We start from the raw sequence: 25499 nt of genomic DNA, 5'->3' as shown, positions 1-25499 counted from the left end.
TGGGATGCCACGGTGGAGGCTTGGGCACAGCTTCCCACATTCAGGTTCCTCTGATCATACATCAAGCAAATCAGATTCCTCACATCTCACAGTACTTGTGTCTTGGAGTAATTCTTTCCTTCCTGCCTGCAGAAACTGAGAGTGCATGTGTGTTACTGTGAGGAGACTTCATGATCACTGTGCAACTATAGAGATGCAGAGTAGTACTCAGCTCTGTAACAACGGGGTGGGTGTGGATGCAGGAAGTAGACTCAGCATATACTACAACTGTGTATAATACAACCTCAGACTGAGCTAAATCTACTGCAAGCTATAATCGGAACATAGGACTGGGTTATCCTAACTCATTCAAACCTGTCACCATCCTGTAACAGCAAGGATTGCCCACAAAGCCCTGAACTCCTGGCCAGGGGACAGAGATCACACTCAGAATTTCAGCACTTGGGAAGCTGAGACAGGAGAATCACAGGCTCAAGACCAGTCTCAGCAACTTGGTGAAGGCCTCAGCAACTTAGCAAGATTCTGTTCCAAAAATTAAAAAAATAAAATAGTACTAAGGTTATAGCTCGTAGGTAGAACACTCCTGGGTTCAGTCTCTAGTAAAACACACACACACACACACACACATTCTATGAATTCTATGTCTTTCTGGTGCATTCTATCTTTTCCCCCTGAAATTTGAGCAGGCAGTAGAATTAGCAAGTTATGGTTCCCATTAGAAAGTAATGGTTCCCATGTTGACTAATTATCTGTGAACTGTGATTACTCCAATTTTTTAAAACAAATCTCAAGTTTACCAGCAAAAGTCAATCCTAACTATAAAAGCAACCACAGCCAGCCAAAGTTCCAGTTGTAAAATCATTTTATTGGTATAAATATACATATGAATAAAATACCTTCAGCCTGTAATGTAAGTGAATATTTGTGAAATGTTTTATAAAGAGTAGTATTTTGATTTCTTTTTTACAGGTGTCAAAGTAGTCTCTCTTAAAATCACACATTAAAACCTAATATGCAGACAGAAATTAAAGGTCTTCAAAACACATGAATATCCATAAAACTTCATTCCAATCAGCTATATACATTGATCTGGGCACATCATCCCGTCAGCCACGGACCTCTCTCCCTCTGCTTCTCGCTGTGCGGAGGTCACAGACCAAGCTTTATGTGTACAATTCTACAATGTCAGGAAGGAAGTTCCCCATGGGAGAATATAAAAACCATACCCAAGATCTAATATATATAATTTATACAAATTATTTATTAGTGTGCTCTGTTAATATAATTACAGTGTGCAATTGCATACATCAAGAAGAAAATGCTCTACTGAGTCATACGCAACTCCGACATAAGTACACTCAGCAGGACCCGGGGCTGCCGGAAGGAGTGTCTCGTGTGAGTGCATCCAGTCCCATCGTTAACCTCCCAGGTCTCGCCTTGCAGCACAGTGTGTAGCTGCCTCCGGGAAGTTCAAGTAGGGCCCGTGGAATAATTGCTGGCTTTCATTGAAGGCATATGAAGCAATGTTTAGAAATCAAATGCCAAGGATTAGGGGGAGACCAAAAATGTGCTTCGATAACCAAGAAATATGTTTCTATACAAAGAAAGAAGAAAAGATGGAAGGAAGGAAGAAAGGGAGGGAGGGAGGGAGGGAAGGAAGAAAAGGGAAGGAGGAAGGAATTGTAAGAAGAGAAGAAAGCACCAAGAATAGAAGAGGTGTTGCCCTTGGTTCCTCTCTGATGACAAACCCTTCTGCATAGGAAGATTTCTGCATGGGCGACCTTTACACAAAAATAAATTCCTTCTCTGCCTCTTCTCCGGAGTCACTAGACTTGCTGCCTTGGTGGCTGTCTTTACTGGAGGACTGTTGCTTTTGTTCTTGATACTCCTGGGCCTGCTGGCCCCAGCTTCTTCTGGAAACTGAAAGGGAAAGGCAAGGAAGTGGTAGAGTTTATTGGCAAGGTAACGCAGGTGGCCTGGCCCACCCTGGGCGAGATGTAGGAGCCCTGAGAGGGGAGGGAAGGGAGCAACTCGGGATGAACTTTCTCAAAAAGTCGCAATTATGGACAGAAAGTGGAAACACGCCAACAAACTCAAGACAAAACAAGCAAACACATACACAAAACCCACAGTCTATGACAGGGTGAAGCTCTCATAGATGTGGTCAAGAATCCAAGGGGAGCCGGGTGTGGTGGCGCACACTTGTAATCCTAGTACTTGGGAGGCTGAGGCAGGAGGATTGCGCAGGTCCAAAGACAGCCTCAGTTACTTAGGCTCTTAGCAACTTAGTGAGACCCTGTTTCCAAATAAAATATAAACACAGGTCCAGGAGTGTAGCCAGGAGGTAGAAAGCTCCCGGGTGTTTGATCCTCAGTACCAAAAAAAAAAAAAAAAAAAAAAAAAAAAATCCAAGGAAAGGCCCCAGAGGTGAGATGGCAGGAAGAAGAGGCCAGGAAGCAGGTGCTGAGGCTGCTCTGACAGTGACTCCTCTGTCACCACTGCCACTCAAGCAGCACAGAGAAGGGGATGAGCAGGGTCTGTAGGAGGTGCGTCTCGACACCTGACCGGCTTGATGCCTTCTGCAGCTGGCAGTCCCTGCTTGGAGGTAAGATGTCAGGAAAGGTCCCAGGGATCTGACTGACCTTTCTGTGTCTCAGAAAACCTCAGCTTCACTCCCTACGGAATGATACTGTTCATTCTCTATGAAATAAAGACCCGTGAAAATGAATTAGATACTGCCTACCATACATGGTGCCCTCCAGGTAAAGCAAATACCATTATGGTTGCTTCTTCTGATTATAGATAAATGCAAAGGAGCCACTGAGACTTTAAAAACAATGACAGGAGTGTGCTTGCTGGAACTGAGATTCTGTGAAGTGCCAGGCACTGTTATTACTGCTGTTCTTCATGACTGCCGTGTAAGGTCAGTTTTGTAGTGCTTGGAACCAGGAGTAGATCTCAAGCTGCCCTACCAAAGTCCACATTCTTCCTAACTAGATCCTGGCTTCTCTGATACTATTACTTGGGAAAGGCCAGGTGCTATACTCCAACACAGCTATTAAGGGTTATTAACTATTATTTTTCAAGTCTATATAGACACTACTCAGCTAAAAACATCAAACCCATACCCTTTGTAAAAGAAGTCTGAAAGAAGAGTACAATAACCCCACCACTCAGAAGTTCAGATGGTTCAACAAGAGCCCAGTACTTCGGTGATCCCCGGAAAAGCCACAAGATCCATTTGACGGTCACATCTTGCCAGAAGCTGGTTATTTAAATGCTTAACTCATTGAAGTGTTTCAGGAAGTAAAAACTCACTAAAACTAATAGTCAAAACATAAATATAATCAGGTACTTTTCTTGCTAGCATGGTTGTCAGGGCCAGATTCTGATTTCTGGACAATTATAACTTAGATTTTTAGATAATGACATTAAATTAAAATTATCTTAGATTCTGGAAAGAAAAATCTTTCTAAACCTCATCATAAAAGTAAGAAGTTTTAAAACATAATTTTGATTTCTTTTTGCCCCATAGCTTTGGACAAAGTTTTGGATGGGGGGGGGAGGAGAGAAACAATGAACATCAATTATAATTTATTTTTCTTTTTTAAGCTTATGTTGGGAAGAAAAATTCGAGGTACTTGTGTATAGGTCCTTGGAAAGTTGTTAATAAATCAGGTCTGGAGAAAGAAAATATATTCTGATCTTTACCACAAAATCGATATTCATACCTGAAGAATCCTTTAAGTTCTCAACCTCTGTGTGTACTAAAAACAGGAGTAAGTAGAAAAGATTTATAACATCTTTATCTTTGAAGATACTTTATAGTACATTTAATCTCAAAATAGAGCATCACTTGTGATATATGCCTGAAATCTTTTCACTCGATTTTAAGTCAAAAGAAGTTCCTCCACATCAAATGACTCAAAATATCAACTCCCAAAGCTACAGGTTCATAGGAAGGAATAAATCTGCTGATGCCCTTTTACATGTCTTCAGAGCAAATACATTTGTTCTAGTTCTTAAATGAGAAATAATGGACTTTTTATCCCTCCCAAATACTTTTGCACCCTGGAAATCTCAGGTCACTTCATGTTCTATCACTTCAGAAATTATATCATTTCTGAAAATTGGAGAATTCATGTAACCCAAAATGTTTATGTCAGAGATAAAAACTGAGACGATCCTCTGGGCCAGGGTCATAAGAGGCGTGACTGAAATGCAGAGAAAAGAGCACAGGCATCTCCCAGCTAGCAGTGCGCTGTCCTGCCACCACCACCCAAGCATGGACTCTTTCAAGTCATCAGCAGTGAGCTTTGAGTTCTGAAGGGTGGGGGTGTGTGGGAGCAGCAGGGCGGGGTAGTGGGGAGGAAAGAGCAAACATTACCCACAAACACTTGGTTTCTGGCTTCATGACCTAGAGCCAGCACCAGTCATGAAAGTGAAAATTGCAATTTATCCAGCACAGTTACTAAGAAGAAAAATGACATATTACTTCAAGAGAGCTGTCACAGCATTTTTCTCTGGTGGCGATTCTATATAAAAATTCATGCTAAGGCTGAGGCAATCTCAAGGGTAGAGAGCTTGCCTAGCATGTGCAAAGCCCTGGTTTCCATCCCCATCCCCAGCACTGGGGGTTGGGGTGGGGAGAGAAGGAATAATATATTCTGAGTATATTCTCCTTCATTGATTAAATTCTACCAGTTGTGAACGCATGTAATAATGAGCTTAGGACCAGGCTGATATGTCCTGTTGCAGGCAGACGCCAGTCACACAGCTCCGGGTTGAGTCTGGAAGCCAAGTACACGTTTTCCCAGCCTCACCTGATAAGTTCAGGTCCCTGTACAAACAGCTTTGCTGGGGGAATGCTCCTTGTCACGCTTGTTCTCCAGCCCTTAGGAAACATCTATTTGATTGCATACAATTAAGATACTAATTATAATTATATCAAAGTAGGTTTGGTCTGGTTTCCATGAAATGATGGTCTAAATAGAATTATGTCTGCCTGAAACTCAAAACTCCAGAATTGATGATTTTATAGAGGTTAAAAAAAATAAGGTTGCTTTACTACACTCCTTTGGGGCAAGTATTTGCATGGTTAAGAATGCTAGACTGTCTCTGCACATGTACTATAAGTTGATGAAAGATACTCAAGTAGCAGGTAATTTATTCAGCACAAACACTCACATGCATTCACATCCTGTCTATAGAGGTGATAATTGCCGCAAAGAGGCTCAAACATGAAGTCTATCCTTCTTGAAGATGATTCGGTTCTGCATATGCATATATGCAAATGTACACATGCTAATTTTAGACCTTCTGGAATATGTGTATAAAGTCACAATTAGAGATTTCATATGAAAATTTGAGATTTTCTCCCTTGTAAGCTCTACTAACATCTCTGTTTTCCAGAAGGAAAACATTATGATGATCTTAAAATAATATTCAGCAGTTAGGACTGGGTTTTTTTTTTTTTATCCTTTCTTTCTAGTAAGAGCCAAAATTTAAAAACCAACTGCTAAATTTCTCTTGAAGAATTTCATATAGGGGAAATGGCACCTGGGTCTGGTAGAAAGAAATAGAATGGAGAATTGGCATATGGACTACAGCCAAGTATTTGTTGGTTGCAGGTTACATTATGGAAGAAGCAAGTGATATATGAAAGAAATCTCATAATCAAATGTCCTGAACAAATGGATCCATTGTAACACAGTCAGAGTCAGACTTGGGATGTAGCTCAGTGGCAGAGCACTTGCCTAGCATGCAGGAGGCCCTGGGTTCAATTCCCAGTGCTGGAAAAAGGGAGCCAGGGACAACACATACAAAGCTAAATAAAAACAACCATTTTCTTCAAGAAAATAGAATATGTGCTAAAAAAATCATAACTTCTAATTAAATATAGAGAGGAAATGATATCAGATCCAAATGATGCAGTTACGATGATCTCAGTAAGAGAGATTAGGCATTTTGCTTGTCAATGAAATCAATATTAAAATAGCCACACAATTAAAGCATAATAATTATGATAAAATATGCAGCATGCTTTGAGAACAATAGCCTCTGTTTGTTTCACAAATACATAATTTAGGAAAATAAGAAAACCGTTTTAGTATAAACAAATCTGCTCTTAAAAGACTTAAGGAAAGAACATGCCAGGCCTCATTCATGGCTCTGCAAAATGCTCCTTTTTAACCAGGAACTGTTCAGAAAGCAGAGTGCTACACAGTTCTCAAAGGCAACAACAGTCAAGTGCTGGGAATCGGCACTAACAAAACAAAGTTGAGATATTAGACATAAAATTATTTTAATTGGAGGTCCCATAAAAATTACTTTCAAACTAATATACAAGATGGTCCTAATAATTCCATCAAAAATTGACACAGCCCATCAAAAGGAGAATTTTAAGCTGCAAAGCCATGGAAAATTCTGAGATAGACACAGAACATCCCTTTGTGTTTCTGTAATGTTGCTTTTCTCTGCACTCACCATTTCAGTGTAATTCAAAGCCTGGCTGGCTCAGTGGTGCTGGGATGGTATCTGTGTGAGTTGTAGAAAGTGCTTTAGTGGCTCCTGAAGAAGGAGCCTTGTATCAAGAATACTTTGTTAATAAGTGGTATGAATCAATGGATATGGGAGTTTGGATGAAAATTTCCAGACTCTTGAAACATCTGTGCAACCCCAGACATCCTTAAAGTAAGAGACAATACAGAGATAGAGATTTTAATATCCTCAAAAATAACTCTATCCTTTTTCAGAAAATAAGTCTCAGGTATTTATTTTTGTAACTTTTCTATGACTAAAGTTAATGGTGACTTTTCTTGGCAAAAAAATCAGAGAAAATTTCTTTTAAAAGGAAGATTTGTTATAACTGCATGTTTACAATAAATCTGCCACAAAGAAAGTCCTTAAAAAGTAAAGGATCAGGCCAGAATGTAGCTTAGTGGTTGAACACTTGCTCTATTTGCACAACTATCACTCCCCAGCACCTTGGGAAAAAAAAAGTAAAAGAAAAGTATCAACTCAATTAGTTATCTCTAGGGCAGGTGCTACCTGGTCCAAACAGAATATTCTATCCTTACATGACTTATGCTTTATGCTGTGAGTGGTGTCCTTAACCCACACTGTCATCTAGTTAGTGTAAGTCAGAACACCAGGCAGGTGAGAGCACAGGGCTCATCAGTGACACTGGCAGAGAAGCAGGTGGCAAAGGCTGCTGGTGGTAATGGGTTAGAAGATGTCATCTTTTAAAAAATCCATATCAGGAAAAGTTCCCACATGTGTCATAAGACATTGGGCTATTACACCGTGAGGTGGACTATAAAAAAGGTCTATCACACATAATAAAGTACTGAAGACTGAGCATGGTTTATGCTTCTACAATAAAAACAAGTTATCCCTCTCACAAGGTCACTCTCATTGCCTTGTATTCTGAAGGGCTCTCTGAGGAGACAGCAAAGGGTGTGGAATTATACTAGAATGTTGGCTCACGTCCCTTTCTCCAGGGAACCTAAACTTACTCACATATTAACCCCTGATAAAGTCTTTCAGGAAGAAAAAAAAAAAAGGCTCATTCTAAGGTCAGAAGTTCTTTAAGGAAATCTCACATATACGAATATTTTATATGTTCATCTTTTATACGAATATTTTATATGTTCATCTTTTATGGATTTTCTTTAAATAATTTTCAGGTCATATTTATAAAAAGTAACTAAGCAGGAAAATGAGCACTTTAGTCACAGAAAAGATATTTCCTCTGGCAGTCAGCCATGCTTGTTCTAACATTTCCTGTTGGAAGTTAAAACCAAATTGAAACCCGTCTCTTTTTTGTCTCCTGAGACTGTTCTCACCTAAAGAGAATATTATGGTATTAACTACAGGACCAAATGGAAGACAGAAGAATTAAGAGTCACTGCTGGAAAATAGAACAAATTGTTCCTGAAGTTAATTGGTATTTTTTTCTTTCTTAGTAAAGGGTCATGAAACATCCCACTAAAAGATCATGTGCATGACCCAAGGTCTGCTCTTAGTCCTTGGCTTTTTACTGATTTTCCTGAAAGAGTGTAAGGTGTTAGGCCAATATTCTTTAAGGGAATACACTCTGTTCCTCTAAGAACTTCTGATCCAATCCCAGTTGAAACTTAACAGATATGAAAGGAGAACAGAAAGAGATATGAACCCAAATATAAAATCTTTACAATGACCACAATGTGAATGGACAAATGGATGAGTCACCAAGGTGGCTTGACCCTCCTCATAAGAATATCTAATTTTAGATTGTTGAGTCAGTATCTTTTGCCCAAGATGGGAAGGACCATCCTTTTGTCATTTAGAATAAATAAGGACTCTGCCACATGCCTAATCCCTGACCCAGTTCCACAACAGAAATTATTCAATTGAAGCTCGTTTGTTAGTGCCAGTCCGCAGCAGGGGTCAGCGAGGGATGACAATCGAAGGCTCTAACCATGTGTTGGCTGTGACTTCCTCCGCCCAATTGCATTCACTTCCGTGGAGGACAGTTTTGAAGGTCTTTTCCCTTTACTGGAAGGCTTGCCACTGCCATGATCATGCCTTCTGTAATAATCTCCTCTTTGCACTACTGAGGAAAAGGGATTCATTTTACCCTTCAGAGTAGCAGATACATCAGTGTGTTGACAGTAATATTAAAAATATTCATATGAAAAATTAAATACCAGCTCACCCACCCAACTTAAGATTCAAGGAACTGACAGTATTGGTCCTGGGCAGATCCAGCATTATCTACAGATTTCAACAGCCAACATTATGGAAATGTCGTGCAAAATGAAGTGAGCTCTGAGTCTGCCCCAAAAAGGTACTAACAGAAAGGCTCCCGTACTGCCATTTTGATTCCATGATGGATTAACGAAAACCACATTCACTATGGAAAAATCCAGAAGCACAGCCATTTACCTGTTTCAGAAATTAGTTGGGCACGCTAGTCCGAAGGGAGGCACAGAACAAGGAAATGAAGTAACCAGCATGAATAATATTCAAGGAAACAGGAATGAGCACAACAGGAACAGTTTCTAAGGAAAAAGAGGGCTCGCAAGTGGGCGCCATTCCTGTGCCGCCTTAGTTGATGTGCTAATACGCTGAAGTTAAAATCTTACCACCTTAGGGTTCATGAGCCGTTCTCAGATCTCCTGCATAGTCTTGATCCAACTTTAACACAAGGTGATACCATCAACAGAATCTTGTGCTTTATTTATTTTGAATCCCAGGTGGGGAAGCAATGGTCCACATACCTCTGCTGTCCCAACAAACCAACAGGAAAAATGGGGATCTGATCCATCCGTAATGTCTGCTATTAGGGAATGAGCTAGGGTATAAGCACCTGCCCATGAAACTCTCAAGTGTCTGAGGAACACTCTCTGACTTCCTGGGAAGATCATGTACCTTTCTTATAGTACTAAATAGCCGGCTATTGGCACCCAGTGTATTACTGTTCTGTCAACCAGAGGTTCCATGGCTCAAGCTCTGATGTGTGAGGCCAGTGTTACTCTAGGTCTTGTTTTGAGTATTTATATACACCTAAAAAGCATCCTTTTCCAAAAATGTTAAAACAATGATTTGTTACTCAACCTTCAGACTGTGTATAAGTCTGTCACTATTTCAATTACATTTAAGAAGAGCTACCATTCCTTCCCCAACTCCCCATTTCCCCCCAACAAAACTCTTTCAGGGGCTGTCAAAGATTCCTTAAAAGCAAAGCCATACGGTCAGCAGGTGCAGAGAGGGGGGACGATGCAGGTAGGAAGGAGGCCATGTGGGAAGAACAGGATTGCCAGGGCCACTTGCAAGCTCGCCTCACCCTGAACCAGGGCCCAAGGCTCCTTCTCACACTATATCCTCTGAGGTATCGGCTGTTTGAATCAAATTCTGTGTTTATGTACCCTGCGTAAGATGTTGACAGGTATCAACACCTTTCATGGCTTTAGTTTCTCTCTGTGGCCAAAGTGGCTTATCAGCTTCAGCCCAAACCCCACTTTCTTTTATTTATAGTCAACAGGTGAGTGAAGCATCAACCTATTAAATAAGTCTGCAGAATGGAGATGATAAAGTAGGCAGTGTTATTTTTCTATTGTACCCCCAAGCTGCAGAGACAGTACTCGGTAACTCCTGTCAACTTCAACCCAAGACTATTACCAATAGGAGAAAGCAGGTCAAGGAAAATGGATGACAGAACGAGGAGGATCAAAGGATTCTATAGCATCCAATACATCTGCAACAACACACAGAAACTCTTAACCACAACAATAGCCCTCTGGGCATGGGTGTGGCTGTATGGTTCCAGATTTACCTCTAGGTAGTAGACAGGGCTGAGAGACGGCATTTATATTACACTTTACATAGAACAGAACCCAGAAGCCAACTGTGTATGTATTAGATTATGGGAGGTGGGGAAAAGAAATGGTGTGGCACTGAAGGCCCTCTGACCATGCTGGATCTCTGAGGATACCGGTAACTCAGTCTAAGCCTGGGGAGTGTTCAAGTGACTGGAAGCTAGTGCTTTTATATAAATGAGAAAGAGCAAAGGAGAAGGAGCAGACCGGTGTGTTGACCCTTCAGCACGTCCAAGTGGGTGGCATACTGCTGGGAGTGAGGACTGTCTGACTGACGTCGACAGATGGACACGTGGGACACAAGGTCTCCCAGGACCTGGGTGGGCTGCTTGGAACCACAGCAACCATGACCTAGCGCAACTAGAGAGCGCTCTCCTCGGAGATAATGGAACCTAGAAATGTACAGGTAGCACCAAATGGAATCCAAAATCATTTAAGGAGCATTGGACCGGCTGGGAGAGGTTCTGGTGCGTTCATTGATGACCCCTGCAAAGAATTCGGGCCTCTGGGCTGTGTGTGTATGGGAAGCTTTTTATCCTTCAATAGGATCTGGTGTCATACTGCTGAGCTGAGCTTCAGAACTAAGGGACTACTCTGGTTCCAAAACTTTAATGCTCTAAGACACTGGCCAAGTCCAGGATCAATTCCTTTCTTTTGAAATGATCTTCCTGGTAGGGAGCAACCCCAGATAAAAGTTCTTACCTTCCTGGGTCAATGTCCTGGGGCTGGGCTGGGGGCTATTCTGGCCATCTCTCTCCTTGTCCGAGGGAACTTTTTTCAGGACAGGTGGAAGAAGAGCAACTTTAGGGGAATTAGGGCCAGATGGAGAGTCTGGGGTGTCCTCTACGGAGACACAAACACACAAATGAAACTGCCCCACAAATAGCATTTCCAAGCATATAAGCCAGACAAGTCTTTAAATACAGATGACAAAAAAGGAAATGCATCATAAAATTTTTCCAAACAAAAATATTTTTGTGTTTCTGCGAAGTGAGATAATATTCATAAACAATAAGGAAAACATACATAACCATTAGAAACTAAAGTGATGAGCATCCATCCTGCAGAATGAGCATTTCAATGAACTGATACTTGAAAGGTAAGATTATAAGGGAACCACATGTTTCTTCCATCTCAGAGATCCTCAGTTGTTTTAGAATGTGTAATACATTGAAGCCAGTGCAGCAACCATAGTATATGCATCGCCATTCATGTGCACATCTATCTGCATGCACACACTGAGGTCCTAGGAATTATTTGGAGTCATGGGCATTTAGAATCAAAACAGGGCTTTGGTCACTGGAAAAAGCGAAGAGATTAAATGACCACTAAGCTAAAAAGACGATAAATAGATAGGACTAGAATTCTAGGATCCTGATCCTGACGCCAGTGCGACTTCACTCTAATTGACAGGATTTTCCAATCAGGGCTCCTGTGTCTGCACTTTCTCAGCAAGGTAAGTCAAGTCGCTCTGCAGCTCATGTGTGCGGAAGACAATCCAGGGCTAGGCTCTCCTCGGCCTTTGCTTTCCATCTGAGTCTCCTGCTTACTCGACCGCAGAGTGGGGGTGTCACAAGACACTGTCACCTTGCAGTCCCTAAGAACCGTGGTGGGGAGGAAATGAGCCCCAGGTTTGGAAATGCCCGCTGAACTCTCCAGCTCTATAAAGGCACTAGTTTGTTAACGGTTCTTGACCTAAGCACTGTGAGATACATGGACATATGCAGGAAGTAAACTGAACATTAAACGTGTTTGCAGCAGAATATTAGGAATCCAACTAGTTTTACATTCAGCATTTATAACAAGGGAGACATAATGCAAACTAGATTTAAATTCATTTTCTGTGAGCAATTTTCTTCCTTCAGACTGATAGATATATCCAAAAGGAGGACCAATCCTCCTTTTGAGTTTTTTTGTTTTTGTTTTTATTTTAAAAACTCCAGCTGTTTTCTTTGCCTCTATTCTTTCTGTACTGAAATATTTGTGTATCCTAGAAATTATCCACGATCCTCACTTTATAAGGAACTTTGTGAAAAAGTTTGAATAGAATAGGTCCTAGTGATCTGCTCAAGGGCCAGCTTCCTGGGTGAGCCCCGTGTACCCTTTCTTTGTGGCTTCCCCTCGGAGACTGTTCATTGGGTACCTTAAAAAAATGATGGGCCTTGCGGACTGAGGATTATCTGCCAGGCTGGCTGCCTGGGGGATGCGTAGAACATATAAAAGGAAATCAAAAGGATATACAGTGGAATGGTTTGGACAGGCTACTGCTTTTCCCCCCACTCTATCCAAAGATACATGATGATAAATTGTTAGGATGAGTTCATCCATGGAAAATCCTTAGAGCAGTGCCTGGAACAGAGGTAATAATTTGATATACAGTCAGATCATCGTCGTCATCATTAAGACTAGCCCTTATGATGATGATGACGATGATTTGACTATTTATCTATCCCTGTTTGCCCAATATTTGTCAGGGAATACAGGGAAAAGGCAAAGTTGATATGGGGTTCACTATGTTACCCATCCAACTTTTACACATGTTTGAAAACTCTTATAATAGATAAAAACAAGACCTGATGCTGATTTTTGTAGAAAAGAATAAAGTGCAGCTTAATCCATTTGTAATATTTTAAAATTTCTATGATTAGATTTTCTAAATTAAGAATCTACCAGGGTTTTTTTGGGGGGGTGGGGTGGGGTGGCAGAACGGCCAGCAAATAACTATTGTAGGCTCTACAGATCATGTGGCCCTGCTGCAACTCATCAAGTCAGTCACTATCTGTGGGCCCAGCCATGGCAAAATGTGCCCAGATGGTGTGGCTGTGCCCACAAAACTGTATTTACAAAGTCAGACCCAGAGCTTACTAATTCCTGTTTTCAACCCTTGATATATGCAGAAGAGGCATTGAAAATAGAAGAGCTTGTATTTCCTCACTTGTGGCCTTCCTCTTAAACTGTAACCTTTATTCTTAAACTACAGCCTTCCAAAGGTTTGAAGAGCTTAGAGACAGATTTCAGAAAGCTGAATCACACATTGCAGATGACAACGAACCTGTAACCCCAGAGGCAAGACAGTCTTGGGGTTTCCAAAATGGTGCATGAAGGACCTTGGTGTTGGGCGAGGGAACCCCTCAGCCCTCACCACTTTCGAGGCTCCCTGCAGGTAGTTGTATCACCGTCTCCCCCTGCACCCTGCTCACTAGCAGCAGCCCTTGAGACCACGGCGGATCCAGCAGCCTCAGGAAGCTGCCTGGTCACCGTGAGACTTCCCGACCAGTGACCCACATACCAGGCCTGGAGGAGGTTCTGGGTTTCTGTGGGATGGTGGGTCGTGCGGCCAGGGCAGGCTTGGGGGACTGCAGGAGTGGCCTTGGGCTGGTGGTTGTGCTGGAGGAGCTCCGAGGCCTGGAGCCCACGTCAACCTTGGGTTCTGCTTTGGCATTCTTTTCTGGTGTTCCCAAACCGAAGCGGTTTTCTGGATGACCTGGGTGCAGTTTAGGCACTAAAATGAAAATGGTATAAAAAAGTACATTTTAAAAATCAAAAGTAAAGCTAGGCACTGTGATACATGCCACTCAGTACTCAGGATGGCTGAGACAGAAGGATCACAGGTTTGAGTCCAACCTCAGCAACTTACAGAGACCCTCAGCCAATTAGTGAGACCCTATTTTAAAATAAAAACCAAAATAAAAATGAAAGGGCTGGGTTATGGGAGCTCAGAGGTAAAATGTCCCTGGGTTCAAACTCTAGTATCATAAAAAGGAAACAAAAACAGATAAAAAATAATAATTTGAAGATAGAAGTCAGGTATAAACTGCTATAATTCTTTCTTATTTCATAGATATTTTAGGACAAAAACATGCTAGTTTAGTATATTTTTAGAATCAAAACATGCTGGTAAAAGATTACTATTCTTTATAGAAAAGCAATATACTTTATATAAAAGCAATGAATTGATCATCCTTGTTATTCTAGGGATGACAAGTTTTATATTTAGTAGTGCATGGCTCCGTTACTGTATTTGAAGACAAAAGTGGTTCTCAATGCAGCTGAAGCCTGCAGGTCTTTCTCAGACCTGGAACGGTGACAGGCATAACCCAATGTAAGCGCCTCAGTTTTAGGGCTCTGCTGAGTAAGGAGGGCTAAGCTTGTGATGAGGGTCATGTTTAATGATGAAAATGACTTCAGAAATGGTTATCAGTCCTTCACTTCCAGCCACATTGATGCCTGGATTTAACCCTCCTTATTGTGAATAAACTTTCCTTTATTCCTTCACAAGAATTAGGCAAATAGGGATGGAGGTATAGATCCTCCCGCTCCTCCTTATCATGACCATGTCAAGTCTTCAGTACTTTACTCTGTGCCTCAATTTAACCAAATTTAACTGGCAAAATAAATAAATAAATAAATAAATAAATAAATAAATAAATAAATAAGCTAGGCTGGGCGTGGTGGCACATGCTTTTAATCCCAGCATTTGGGAGGCTGAGACAGAAGGATCGCGGTTCCAGGACAGCCTCAGCTCCTACTTAGTGAGGCCCTATGCAACTCAGTGAGACTCTGTTTCAAAATAAAGAATAAAAAATAGGCCTGGGAGTGTTGTTCAGAGGTAGAATGCCCCTGGGGTCCACCCCTAGTACCACAACAAACAAACAAACAAACAAACAAACAAACAAACAAACAAACACGGCTGGGGTTATGGCTTGGAGGTAGAGTGCTCCTGGGTCCCATCCCCAGAACATCTAACAGCAAAATCAGAATTCTAACATGCAATTTACAAATTCCTTCCCAGTTTTCATCTAAGAAATCTTAGCTTTTTTATATCTAAAAAGTCAGAAGAATAAAGGGTTTGGGATTTCATGTGTGTTCAAGTTACAAGGGAAAATTATTCCCTCCTATTGTACACGATAACCACCTCACTTCCACATGCTGTTTATAGCTTGCTTGCTTGCTTATTTATTTATTTATTTATTTATTTATTTATTTATTTATTTATACAGTACTGGGAATGGAACCCAGGGGCATTCTACCTTCGAGCTACACCTCCAGCCCTATTTTTTATTCTTTATTTTGAAACAGGGTCTCACTGAGTTGCAAAGGGCCTCACTAAGTAGCTGAGGCTGTCCTTGAACCGTGATCCTCCCGTCTCAGCCTCCTAAATGCTGGGATTACAAGCGTGCGCCACCACGCCCGGCTTATAGCTTATTTTTAAAAACGTCACCTACATCTCCATGCTCCGTTCACCACAATGCCTCCGGTTTGGAAGGTCTCAGTGAAAAATATAATCAGTATCTCCTCCTTTTGGGAAGTCAAAAAAGGTGCTGAGTTCGAGCACAAAGGCTACAGTGGTGGGCGATGTGCCCCAAGCGAGGCTGGGAGGTGAGCCCACACAACAGAGGCCGGCCTCGCCTCCTAGGATTTTCTTTTGTCAGTCACAGGTGACACCTGAAACCCAGAGAGAAGCCATTTTCCCAAGGGGGTAAGGACAACCTGGCTTACCTGCCCCGCTTCCATCCAACCGTTCTACGCTGCTCGAGGCTGGGCTCGAAAAATCCTGGGTGGTGGCATCATTCCCAAGCTTCTAAAAAATTCAAGCAACATCCCCTAAGAAAAGTGTTTATTTGGTGCAAGGGGGGGGGGGGCGAGCGGATAATAAATGACAACAAATAATGGCTCCTTAACCCTGCTCCGTTACAGTGGCTATCTGACCTGTGTTGCTGATGTTCTCTTGATGAGGCAGAGTCATAGCAAACAGCTTCTGTCCTGGGAGTACTGCCTGGGTGCTGGGTGCAGGGTGCGGCCTGCTCTCCAGGGGTGAGCAGTGTGTGGGGCCTGGGAGGGCTGCGCCTGGGGACATTTCCCATCTTTCTTGTTGAATCCTCCTGCAGGCCTGCAGCCCCTCGTGCTCCATGTGAGGGTAATACTTTATTATTTATTTATGTTTTTTGATGCAACGTAATCGTATGTCTTGATCACCAGGGTGATGGAGGCCTACGTGCACACAGTTCTTGCTGAGGCCCCCCCAGTTCCCACTCCACTCCTTCCACACGCAATACATTGATTAGCTTTAGAAGTTTGTGTATGTGCATCCTATCCGTTGATACTCAGGAAATTTAGTCAATTTCGTAAATTGGCTAAATTTCACGAGTTAATCTAGAAATTTACTCTTGAGGTGTGGTCTCCAAAAAGTCCAGTTCCAAATCAGTGGGACCATTTCCAACCTCAATGTCCAACACAGGTGATGGGGACAATCTTCCTTGTTACCAAGACAGAAATACTGGGTGCAGACAGTTGTCAGGAGGCAAGCACAGAGGGCCAGGCCTTGGCTACTTTTAATTTTTAATTTTTCGTAGTGATGAAGATGGAACCCAGGACTTCATGCATTCTAGACAAGCTCTTTAAGACAAGCAGCATCACCAGCCTCACGGATTTTTTAAAAAAAATCTGCCGGGGACAGAGTTTGTGATGGCCAAGACGAGGAAGCCCAAGCACCTCTATCTTAGGGGAGGAGCTAAACTCAAGGGAATTAGCTTCGCCCCTTACACTGTAGAACTGCATAAAGCGCAGCACTGAGATATAAAAAAGATATGGAGCGGAAAGTCCAGTATCTGCTCATTAATATCTAAGAATCCTATCGGCAAAGGTGATCCAAATCTACCTCCTCTCTAAAAAAAAACACAGGAGAGAGCTGAGCACGATGGCACATGCCCGTAATTCCAGTACTTGGGATGCTAAGATGGGAGGATCGCAGGTTAAAGGCCAGCCTCAGCAACTTTACAAGGCCTTTGGCAATTTAATGAGACCTTGTCTCAAAATAAATTTTGAAAAGGGGCCCGAGGTGGAATATATTTGAAAATAGATTTTTAAAAAGGGTTCAGTGGTGGAATGTCTTTGGGTTCAATCCCCACTACAAAAGAAAGAGAAAAAAGAAAGGGGGGGGGGAAGCCCCACTAAACTGAGGTGGGCAGAGGCAGGGTAGTTCTTGCTAGGTTGCTGAGGCTGGTTTTAAACCCGATTTCCTCCTGTCTCAGCCTCCCAAGTACTGAAATACAGGTGTGTACCACCATGACCCACTAGTTTTTTATTTTTTATTTTTATTTTTTTGGTGGTACTGGGAGTGGAACCCAGAGGCTTTCTACCTCCAGGCTATACTCCCAGACCTATTTTCTATTTTATTTGGAAACAGGGTCTCACTAAGTTGCTGAGAGCTTCACTAAGTAGCTGAGGCTGGCTTCGAACCTGCGTGATCCTCCTGTCTCAGCCTCCCAAGCGCGGGGATTACAAGCGTGCACCACCACGCCCGGCCTACTTTTTTTTCCCCTGCTCCCTCCTAGGTTTTCTGAGGTAGCGATACATCCCCAAACTGACTATAAAATAAGGACAAAATGTCACGCCAAATGTCACCATTCTTTTTCTTTAAATCCATGTGTTAAATGTTAATACAGTAAGGAAGATTACTCAGAGGAGGTGAGGACACCACATATTTTCCAAGACCATCTTGACCACAGGGGCTTATGCTGCTACCTTTGTAAAGAATACATTTATGGGATTTAGCGGAAAATATTCTAGAGCTAATTTCCAGGAAACTTCCTTTTGTTATCCTGATGGAATACCCATGATTGGTCTGAATTTTAACCACTAGGGATTTTTCTTGGTGGATGTTTACACTGACACTAGATGGCACTGAGCGAACGTTCCTATGTCTTGAACAAACAAAAACTCGAGACCAGAAGGGTTTTGTCACTTTGAGTCAATTTACCTATCAATCCAGAGCACATGGAAAACACACACACACACACACACACACACACACACACACACACACCCCACCCCACAGCATCTCTTCTCTTTCTATCAAAAAACAGCTGTTCATCCCTGGAAACTGATAAAATAGCTCACTGTGCATTCACTGTTAGAATTTATAAAGAAGGGCTCACGTTGTAAACACTTGGGCATCTGACGATGGGGCTAGGGTGTTTACTTGGGATTCTGAGCAGTGAGGCTCCATCCTGCCTCATTTACCAGAGAGCAGATGTCGTCACACTGTCTGTCTCCCCACCCCTCCCCACCCAGGAGTTGATGAGTGAATTAAGGGGGGCCCGTGAGCAGAGGTCTGCAGAATGACATTGGTGTTGGTGACAGAGCTGTGGTGAACAGTTCCAAAGTCCTGTGAGATGCAAGCTTCGGTAGAAAGCAGTTTTTTAAGTAACATTAAAGAGCTGAGTGTGGTGTTGTACACCTGTAATCCCAGTGCTTGGGAGGCCAAAATAGGAGAATGGCAGGTTTGAGGCCAGCCTCAGCAACTTAGTGAGACCTGTTTAAAAAATGTGTGTGTGTGTGTGTGTGTGTGTGTGTGTGTGTGTGTGTGTGTGTGTATGTATGTATTTTAAGCTGGGCGTGGTGGCGCACACTTGTAATCCCAACATTCGGGAGGCTGAGACCGGAGGATCATGGTTTGCAGACAGCCTCAGCTACTTAGTGAGGCCCTCTGCAACTCAGTGAGACCCGGTTTCAAAATAAAGAATAAAAATAGGGCAGGGGGTGTAGTTCGGAGGTCAAATGCCCCTGGGTTCCATCCCCAGACCCGGAAAAAAATATAAAAAAATAAAAAATATGTAAATATAGATATAGATATATTTTTAAAGGGACTGGGGGCCAGGCATGGTGGCACACACTTACAATCCCCATACTTGCGAGACTGAGACAGGAGGATAACAGGTTTGAAGTCACCTTGGCAACTTACTGAGACCTTGTTTCAAAATAAGAAATAAAATTGGTGGGAGGGTATAATTTAGAGGTAGAATGCCTCTAGGTTCTATCTCCAGTACAAAAAAAAAAAAAAAAAAAAGAAAAAAAAAAAAGATTGGGAGTATAGTTCAGAAGTAGGATATCTCTGGTTTTCATCCCTAGTATAAAATAAAATTAAGTAAGAAAAGAACCACATGTACCTGGTATGTAGCTGGCCATCAGCTTTCTGGGAATTGAACACTCACTAGGGAGAACTGTTTTCTTCTGATATTTCAAATAAAATAAATGTGCAATTTTCCTTTCTTTGAGGAACTCAGTTTTAGATATGAGCTCAGGGTAATACATAGAAACTCAAACCTGAGTTAAACAAGAGAGTATTTATCTTAATGATTATAAAGATACATTCCTTTAAGTAGCAGAGGTAATAAAAAAAGGAAAAATACTTTAATATTTTAAAAAGAAACTGATGGAATAAAAAATGCCTTCTGTCAAACTGGGAGGACACAACAATTTTTAAGCTCTGAGGTTTTTCTTCGTAACCAAAGAAATATTGCCTAAGTATTCAATTAATTCTCACAGGATTCCTTTATTATTATTTTTTCTCTTGTTTAAATCTGAAGATGGACAAAGGTCTCTGAAGTTTTGAAAGGAATAAACTATGAAAAACCTAGAAAACGGATTCCACCTTTGTGTGGTGTGGCTGACCCCCCCCCCCTCCTTCCGTCATCTAAGGTCTCCGACCAGAGTCTCACTCAGGACATAAGAGAAGGGAGGAGGGAAAAGAACTCTCTCTCTCTCTCTCTCTCTGTCTCGCTCTCTTTCTCTCTGCTGGAAACTGAACTCACTTCCAAGATATGCCCCTGGCCTTATTTTTATTTAGAAACAGGGTCTCCCTAAGTTATTGACAGCCTTGCTAATCTGCTTAGGTTGGGAGGCTGAGGCAGGAGAAAAGAGGCCCTGTCTTCAAAGCCCACGCGGTGCTCTCACGAGTGAGGCCCAGAGGCCACGGGGAAAACCAAGGCCTTACCTTGACAGATTGGCTCCGCAACACGCTATTTTTCTGTTCTTCTTTCAGCAGAGAAACTAATGCACACACACACACACACACACACACACACACACACACACACACACACACACACATACACACACCCGGGATGCAGCGCTGCCCTTACCTTCTGGGCACAGGCCGCTCTCCGCTCCTGCTTGGCTTTCATCTCAGCCATCAGGCCGCCGCCCATCACCTGGACCCCATAGCGCCGCCCTCCCTGCGGGCTGCCCTTGCTGTCGCTCCGCTCCAGCCGGCCCACTTCTTCCCCTAGGCTCTCCTCGAGGGATTCGGGTGTTTTTATCTCCTCTGTGCGCTCCGGGTTGCCGTTGGGCTCGGCCGCCTTTGCATCCTTCCTGGGAGTGTCCACCGCTGGACTTCTGATGGCCCCTTTCGGTGAGGAAGGTTCTTCCGACATCAAAACCGTCGGGGGCCGCTCTGATCTGGACCTGGATTTGATTAAATTGAGGAAGCCACTTTTCCGCGAATCTCTCTTTTTCTTCTCATCTCCTCCTTCGCTGAGCTCCTGGGCCTCGGAGCCTCTGGAGGACGATCGCCTGCATTTCAATCCAAGACAGATCCTGATGGTCAGACTGGAAACATGAGTTCCCGCAGGACTCAGTCATGGTGTAATTATGCACAGACAGCACCCATTCTGGAGCAATTAAGACTGAGGTTGAGTCACTGAACTTGGGGACAAGAGGGGAGCATGGAATACTATCACTATACCTACGTGGGAGGGAACTAAGGCGCACACACATGAAGAATGAGGGCCTGAGGACTGGCAGGAGAGCTGAGAATAGAGGTGATTTTTTTTTTTTTTTTTTTTTTTTTTTTTTTGCTGTATTTGGGATGGAACCCAGGGGCATTCTACCTTTGACCTATACCTCCAGCTCTATTTTTTATTCTTTATTTTGAAACAGGGTCTCACTGAGTTGTAAAGGGCCTCACTAAGTGGCTGAGGCTGGCTGTGAACCGCAATCTTCCTGTCTCGGCCTCCCGAATGCTGGGATTCATGAGCCACCACGCCTGGCTAGCGGTGAATATTTTAATGCTATAGTCAAGAGTCTTGATATAGGTGTGCACTTCCAAAGTAGCCGGCTTGATGTGAGAAAGGTATGTGGTTGCCATGTTCAGTTTTGGGGACACGGGGGGGGGCATGGTGGCAAACACCTGTAATTCCAGTACTTGGGAGGCTGAGATAGGAGGATTTCAGGTTTGAGGCAGCTTCAAATAAAAAAATAAATTAAAACTGGGAGTATAGTTTAGAAGTCAAATGCCCTTGTGCTCCATCCCCTATCCCCCCAAACCCAAAATAACAAGTTTGGGGACACTGGAGAGTCCACATAAAAAATGCAGACAATCCTTCCATAAGCTTTTGGCTGTATGTGAAATCCCATCCCTCGAGCTCAACCCAAGCAAAGATGCTTAAGTGCAAAAGCCACTGAGAGAAGCAACAAAATGAAAAAAAAAGAGAGATAAATAAAGAGAATACGTTTGAGAGAGGGCTTCAGAAATAGAATATCCTGACACTTGGGAAATGACAGGAAGAAAGGGCAAAGGAGACGAGCTAAGTGGGCAGCTTCACAACAACTGCCTCCCATTTCAACATGGCCGAATGAACACCCATTCAGCTTCCCTGAATTTCCAGCTACACAGGGGAAAAAGGCAAAATAAATAAATAAATAAAATTGTAAGCCCATCTAGAGGTGGAAATGAAGACGAAGTCAAGAAAGGAAGGCTGGGCCAGTGTGGTGGTGCACGCCTATAATCCCATACTTGGGAGGCTGAGATAGGAGGATTGCAGACTGGAAGCCAGCCTCAGCAACTTAGTGAGGCTCTCAATAATGTAGTGAGCCCCTATTGCTTAGAGGTAGAATTATCCTGGGTTAATCTCTATTGTCACACCCCCTCACCCCTCCAAAAAAAAGGGAAAGGGAAGGGGAGCTGAAAAGCTTGTTCATAGAACCTTTTGCTTCTTTCTTCAGAGTGCCAGTGACCAAGTTCATCTTTGCAGAAAATGACCCACACAAGTCGTGAGTGCAGCTAAAATGAAGATTTACCAGAATACATTGAAGGCTCAAGGAAGCCCATGAACAGAAACATTGCTCAGCCCCTGTCTCACTGGATCCCAGAACAGGTGGCAGGTGTCCGCTTCCAGGCAGAAGACCCAAGTTTCCAAATCCCATGAGAAATGACCTAAAGAGTTCAAGGATCAGGAAGACCCAGAGGATCGCTCACCCTACATCAAGAAAGATACCAGCCAATGAAGATAGGGAAAGGTACAAAAAATGTGCTGAATAACAACTGAACAGTGTGACAGCAGAGGTGAAAAACTTAAGGGTGGAAGAATCTCCCAGAATGTGGAGAGAAAAAAATGTAAGAATAAGAAATTAGGAGAGAAAGGCAGGAATTAATGTACTAATAAAGGAAATGTGCAGATTGAATAATGGAAGTTTAAGAAAAAAAGTACTGAGAGAAATGAAGAAAAGAAAGTATAAAAGGAATAACTCCAGGAACATTCTAGAACCAATGGACAAGAATATCCAGATTGAATTAGTTTGTGAGTTCCCGGCACCTAGATTAAACAAACAACTCTAGAGCTCATCATCATAAAATCTCAGTGCCCTGAGAATGCAGAGAAGACTCCAAATGCTTTGAGAAAAGTGGAGAACAGAAACACGGCAGACAAAAGACCAGGGCTCGAAATGACACTAGATTCTTACGGCAATATTAGAAGACAGAAGATAAAGAACAAGGTTTTCCAAATTCTAGGGTAAAATGGATTCTAACCTATAATTCAATACCTAGTGACACTCAGCATGGAAGATATTTTTGAGTTATAGAAACCAGTTTCCAGGGCTCCCTTTCTTTTAAAGCAATTAGAGAGATGTTTCACCAAGACAAGAGAGCGGGCTAAGAAAGACACCAGCCAACGAAGACAGGAAAAGGCACAAGAACAAGTGAACGAAACCCCCTGACACAGGACAGACGACAGGGTCCAGGGAGATAGCAGTGGACATGGCCAAGAGGCTACACCACAGCCAGAAAGGGATGGTGAGACGTGGCCAGGAAGACAGAACTGAGAACACTTGAAATTCAGAGACTCGTGCCATTACTGGAGATAAAGGGGACTGGTCCAGGACAAATGCAGAATAATTCAACAACAGAAAAGGGGAAAGTTATTAACTTGAGGGAAAATAAACATTTGAGGAAGAAAGAAGATATAATCATATTATATGAATCATTTGTGAATATATACATGGTTAGAATAAGGTAAACACTAAGTATCGTCGAACCATTATAATAAAATTAAAGAATACGAGGAGAGGAAAGTACATGCGTGTGAGTGGGTGTGTTTGGGCATGTAAAAGCTGTAATATCTTTATGTTTAAAGGCATTACTCACAGTTACTATCCAAAACTAAAAAAAAAAAAAAAAAAATTAAGAGAAAAAAGTTTTTAACAAAAATGGAAGAAAAATAAACAGCTAAAAGAATAGAAGCTAGTTGCCTCTGAGGAACAGGGAATTAGAAGAGAAGCAAACGGCTTGTTTTGAGTTAAAGGCTTGTAGAACATTTGACATAAACTATGAACACGTATAACTTTGATTTTCAAAATTTCTTCATGCTATTTCATGATCTTTATCTATGCCTTGGCCTTTAAGATCAAGCTGACAACCTACTTTTTGTAACCAAATACAATGAAAAAAAGCACAACTTTTAACAGATTCCATCATTATTTGGTGAAGGCTGAGATACCTATTTGTGAACTGGAATACAACCAGGCCCCTCTTCCCTTGCCCTAATGGCCCTACACCTTATAAATTTATCCAACTTTCATTTTGAAACAATTAAAACAGAAAGTGTCACGAACAAGGGGGAAAAGGCTACTGGGGCAGGTTCAGCAATCCACACAGCCCGCATCAAATACTCGCGAACCTCCCCACTAAGTAACTGTAGCTCTCTAAAGTTGAAGAAGAGTCAGTCTAGGATTGTGCCCAGGGTTTATATGGTGACAGGCCAAGACTGTCTTTGTGAATTCACCAGCCATGATTGAGGGCAGCCGATTATTATGGTCTGTATTAAGACACTTAAGTTATAATAAAAACAAGAACAAGGTCCTGGTGAATAGCATTCTGCTGGAGGTGGGGTAGGAGAAGACTTGAAAACAATTCATCAAGAGTGATTTTTTATGCTGCTCTGTTTAGGTTGATATTTCTTAACTTTTATATTGGAAATATGTTTAAATATTCCTTGTGCTATAAAAGAATGAAAACCTCAAAATATGTTCAAAGGATTATGTGCACTTTGACAGATGTGTAGAAGATGAAAAAAAAAAGTATTAAGTCAGCAGAGAAACCAGTGATTCATTTGGGAGGGACAGAGCATTCATAGTAAAGTGTCAAAAAATAAGTGACATTTGGTAGTTTCTTGGAAGACAGAAGTGAATTTTGCCATGTAGAGTATGCTAAGCTTCAAGGTCAGTGTCATAGAAGATAAATAATTGGGTCCTAAAGCTTATGATATTCAGAGAGTTATACTGTTATAGATATAAAAATTTAACTTATTTCCACCTTACCATCCTGCTGGGGCAAGATAAGGCCCATTAATCTGTAGAGACTACCAGTTTCTTTCCACCTATGCCCAGCGCTCCCACCCTCAGCCCATCAGTATGGCTTAAATTCATTCCTGTATTTGATATATCAAGGTGAAAAATACTTCACAGACACAAATCAGTGTTAAGAATGCATTTGGGAATGAATCTGCATTTAGGTGAGGATTAAATAACGTGATACAAATCATGTTAAAGTCTGAAGTGTTTCAAGTTACACAATTGTTACTAAAAGTACCAATGGATTATATTCTAAGGAAACTCCAGTTTAGTAATGAGGAAATACAGAGAAGACTCTTTGGAAGCTAACTGTAAAGCCTCTTCGCCAATTCTGCTGCCATTTTGACACTGTTAGATCATGGTCTTTAACAATGACTTAGTCTCCCCTGCCCCTACCAAATAGATCAAATTATGAACAAGGAAAATTTCAAAGTAAGCAATTCCAGCATGCCAATGTTCATCGCCCTGCAATGGAATCATCCTGCTGAATGTGACAAAGCCCTAAAACACCTCGGGGTGCTACTTTTTTTTCCTTTTTCCTGGTAGTGGGGATTGAACTGAGGGTATTCTACTACTGAGCTATACCCTGAGACATTTTTATTTTGAAACAAGGTTTTACTAAGTTTCCACACACTGACCTCAAACCTGTGATCCTTCTGTTTCAGCCTCCCAGGTACTATGTTTACAGGCATGCATCACCACACCCAGTCAGGGTGGTATATATATATT

At 42.1% G+C, this 25499-nt stretch overlaps 1 protein-coding gene across 5 annotated transcripts in view; it reads right to left on the bottom strand.

Annotated features, from left to right (window-relative positions):
• Positions 1 to 1783: 1783 nt before the first annotated feature.
• Positions 1784 to 25499, bottom strand: part of CARMIL1 (capping protein regulator and myosin 1 linker 1) — a gene marked incomplete at both ends in the record, with an annotated part of 268378 nt that continues 244662 nt past the window's right edge. For 2 of the 5 annotated variants that reach the window (XM_080710653.1, XM_080710652.1), the window contains 5 exons: positions 1784 to 1920; positions 11064 to 11204; positions 13651 to 13863; positions 15861 to 15942; positions 20285 to 20714. In XM_080710653.1, coding sequence (XP_080566779.1) covers positions 1784 to 1920; positions 11064 to 11204; positions 13651 to 13863; positions 15861 to 15942; positions 20285 to 20714 — 1003 coding nt within the window. Of the gene's footprint in view, positions 1921 to 8461; positions 8597 to 11063; positions 11205 to 13650; positions 13864 to 15860; positions 15943 to 20284; positions 20715 to 25499 lie in introns of all 5 variants that reach the window. The other 3 variants (XM_080710650.1, XM_080710651.1, XM_080710654.1) reach the window with 3 other exon arrangements.

The sequence above is a fragment of the Muscardinus avellanarius genome (genome assembly GCF_963383645.1).
Source record: "Muscardinus avellanarius genome assembly, chromosome: 14".
NCBI lineage: Eukaryota > Metazoa > Chordata > Mammalia > Rodentia > Gliridae > Muscardinus > Muscardinus avellanarius.
Note: the sequence above shows the minus strand (reverse complement) of the source record. Positions and strands in the feature narration are given on the sequence as shown.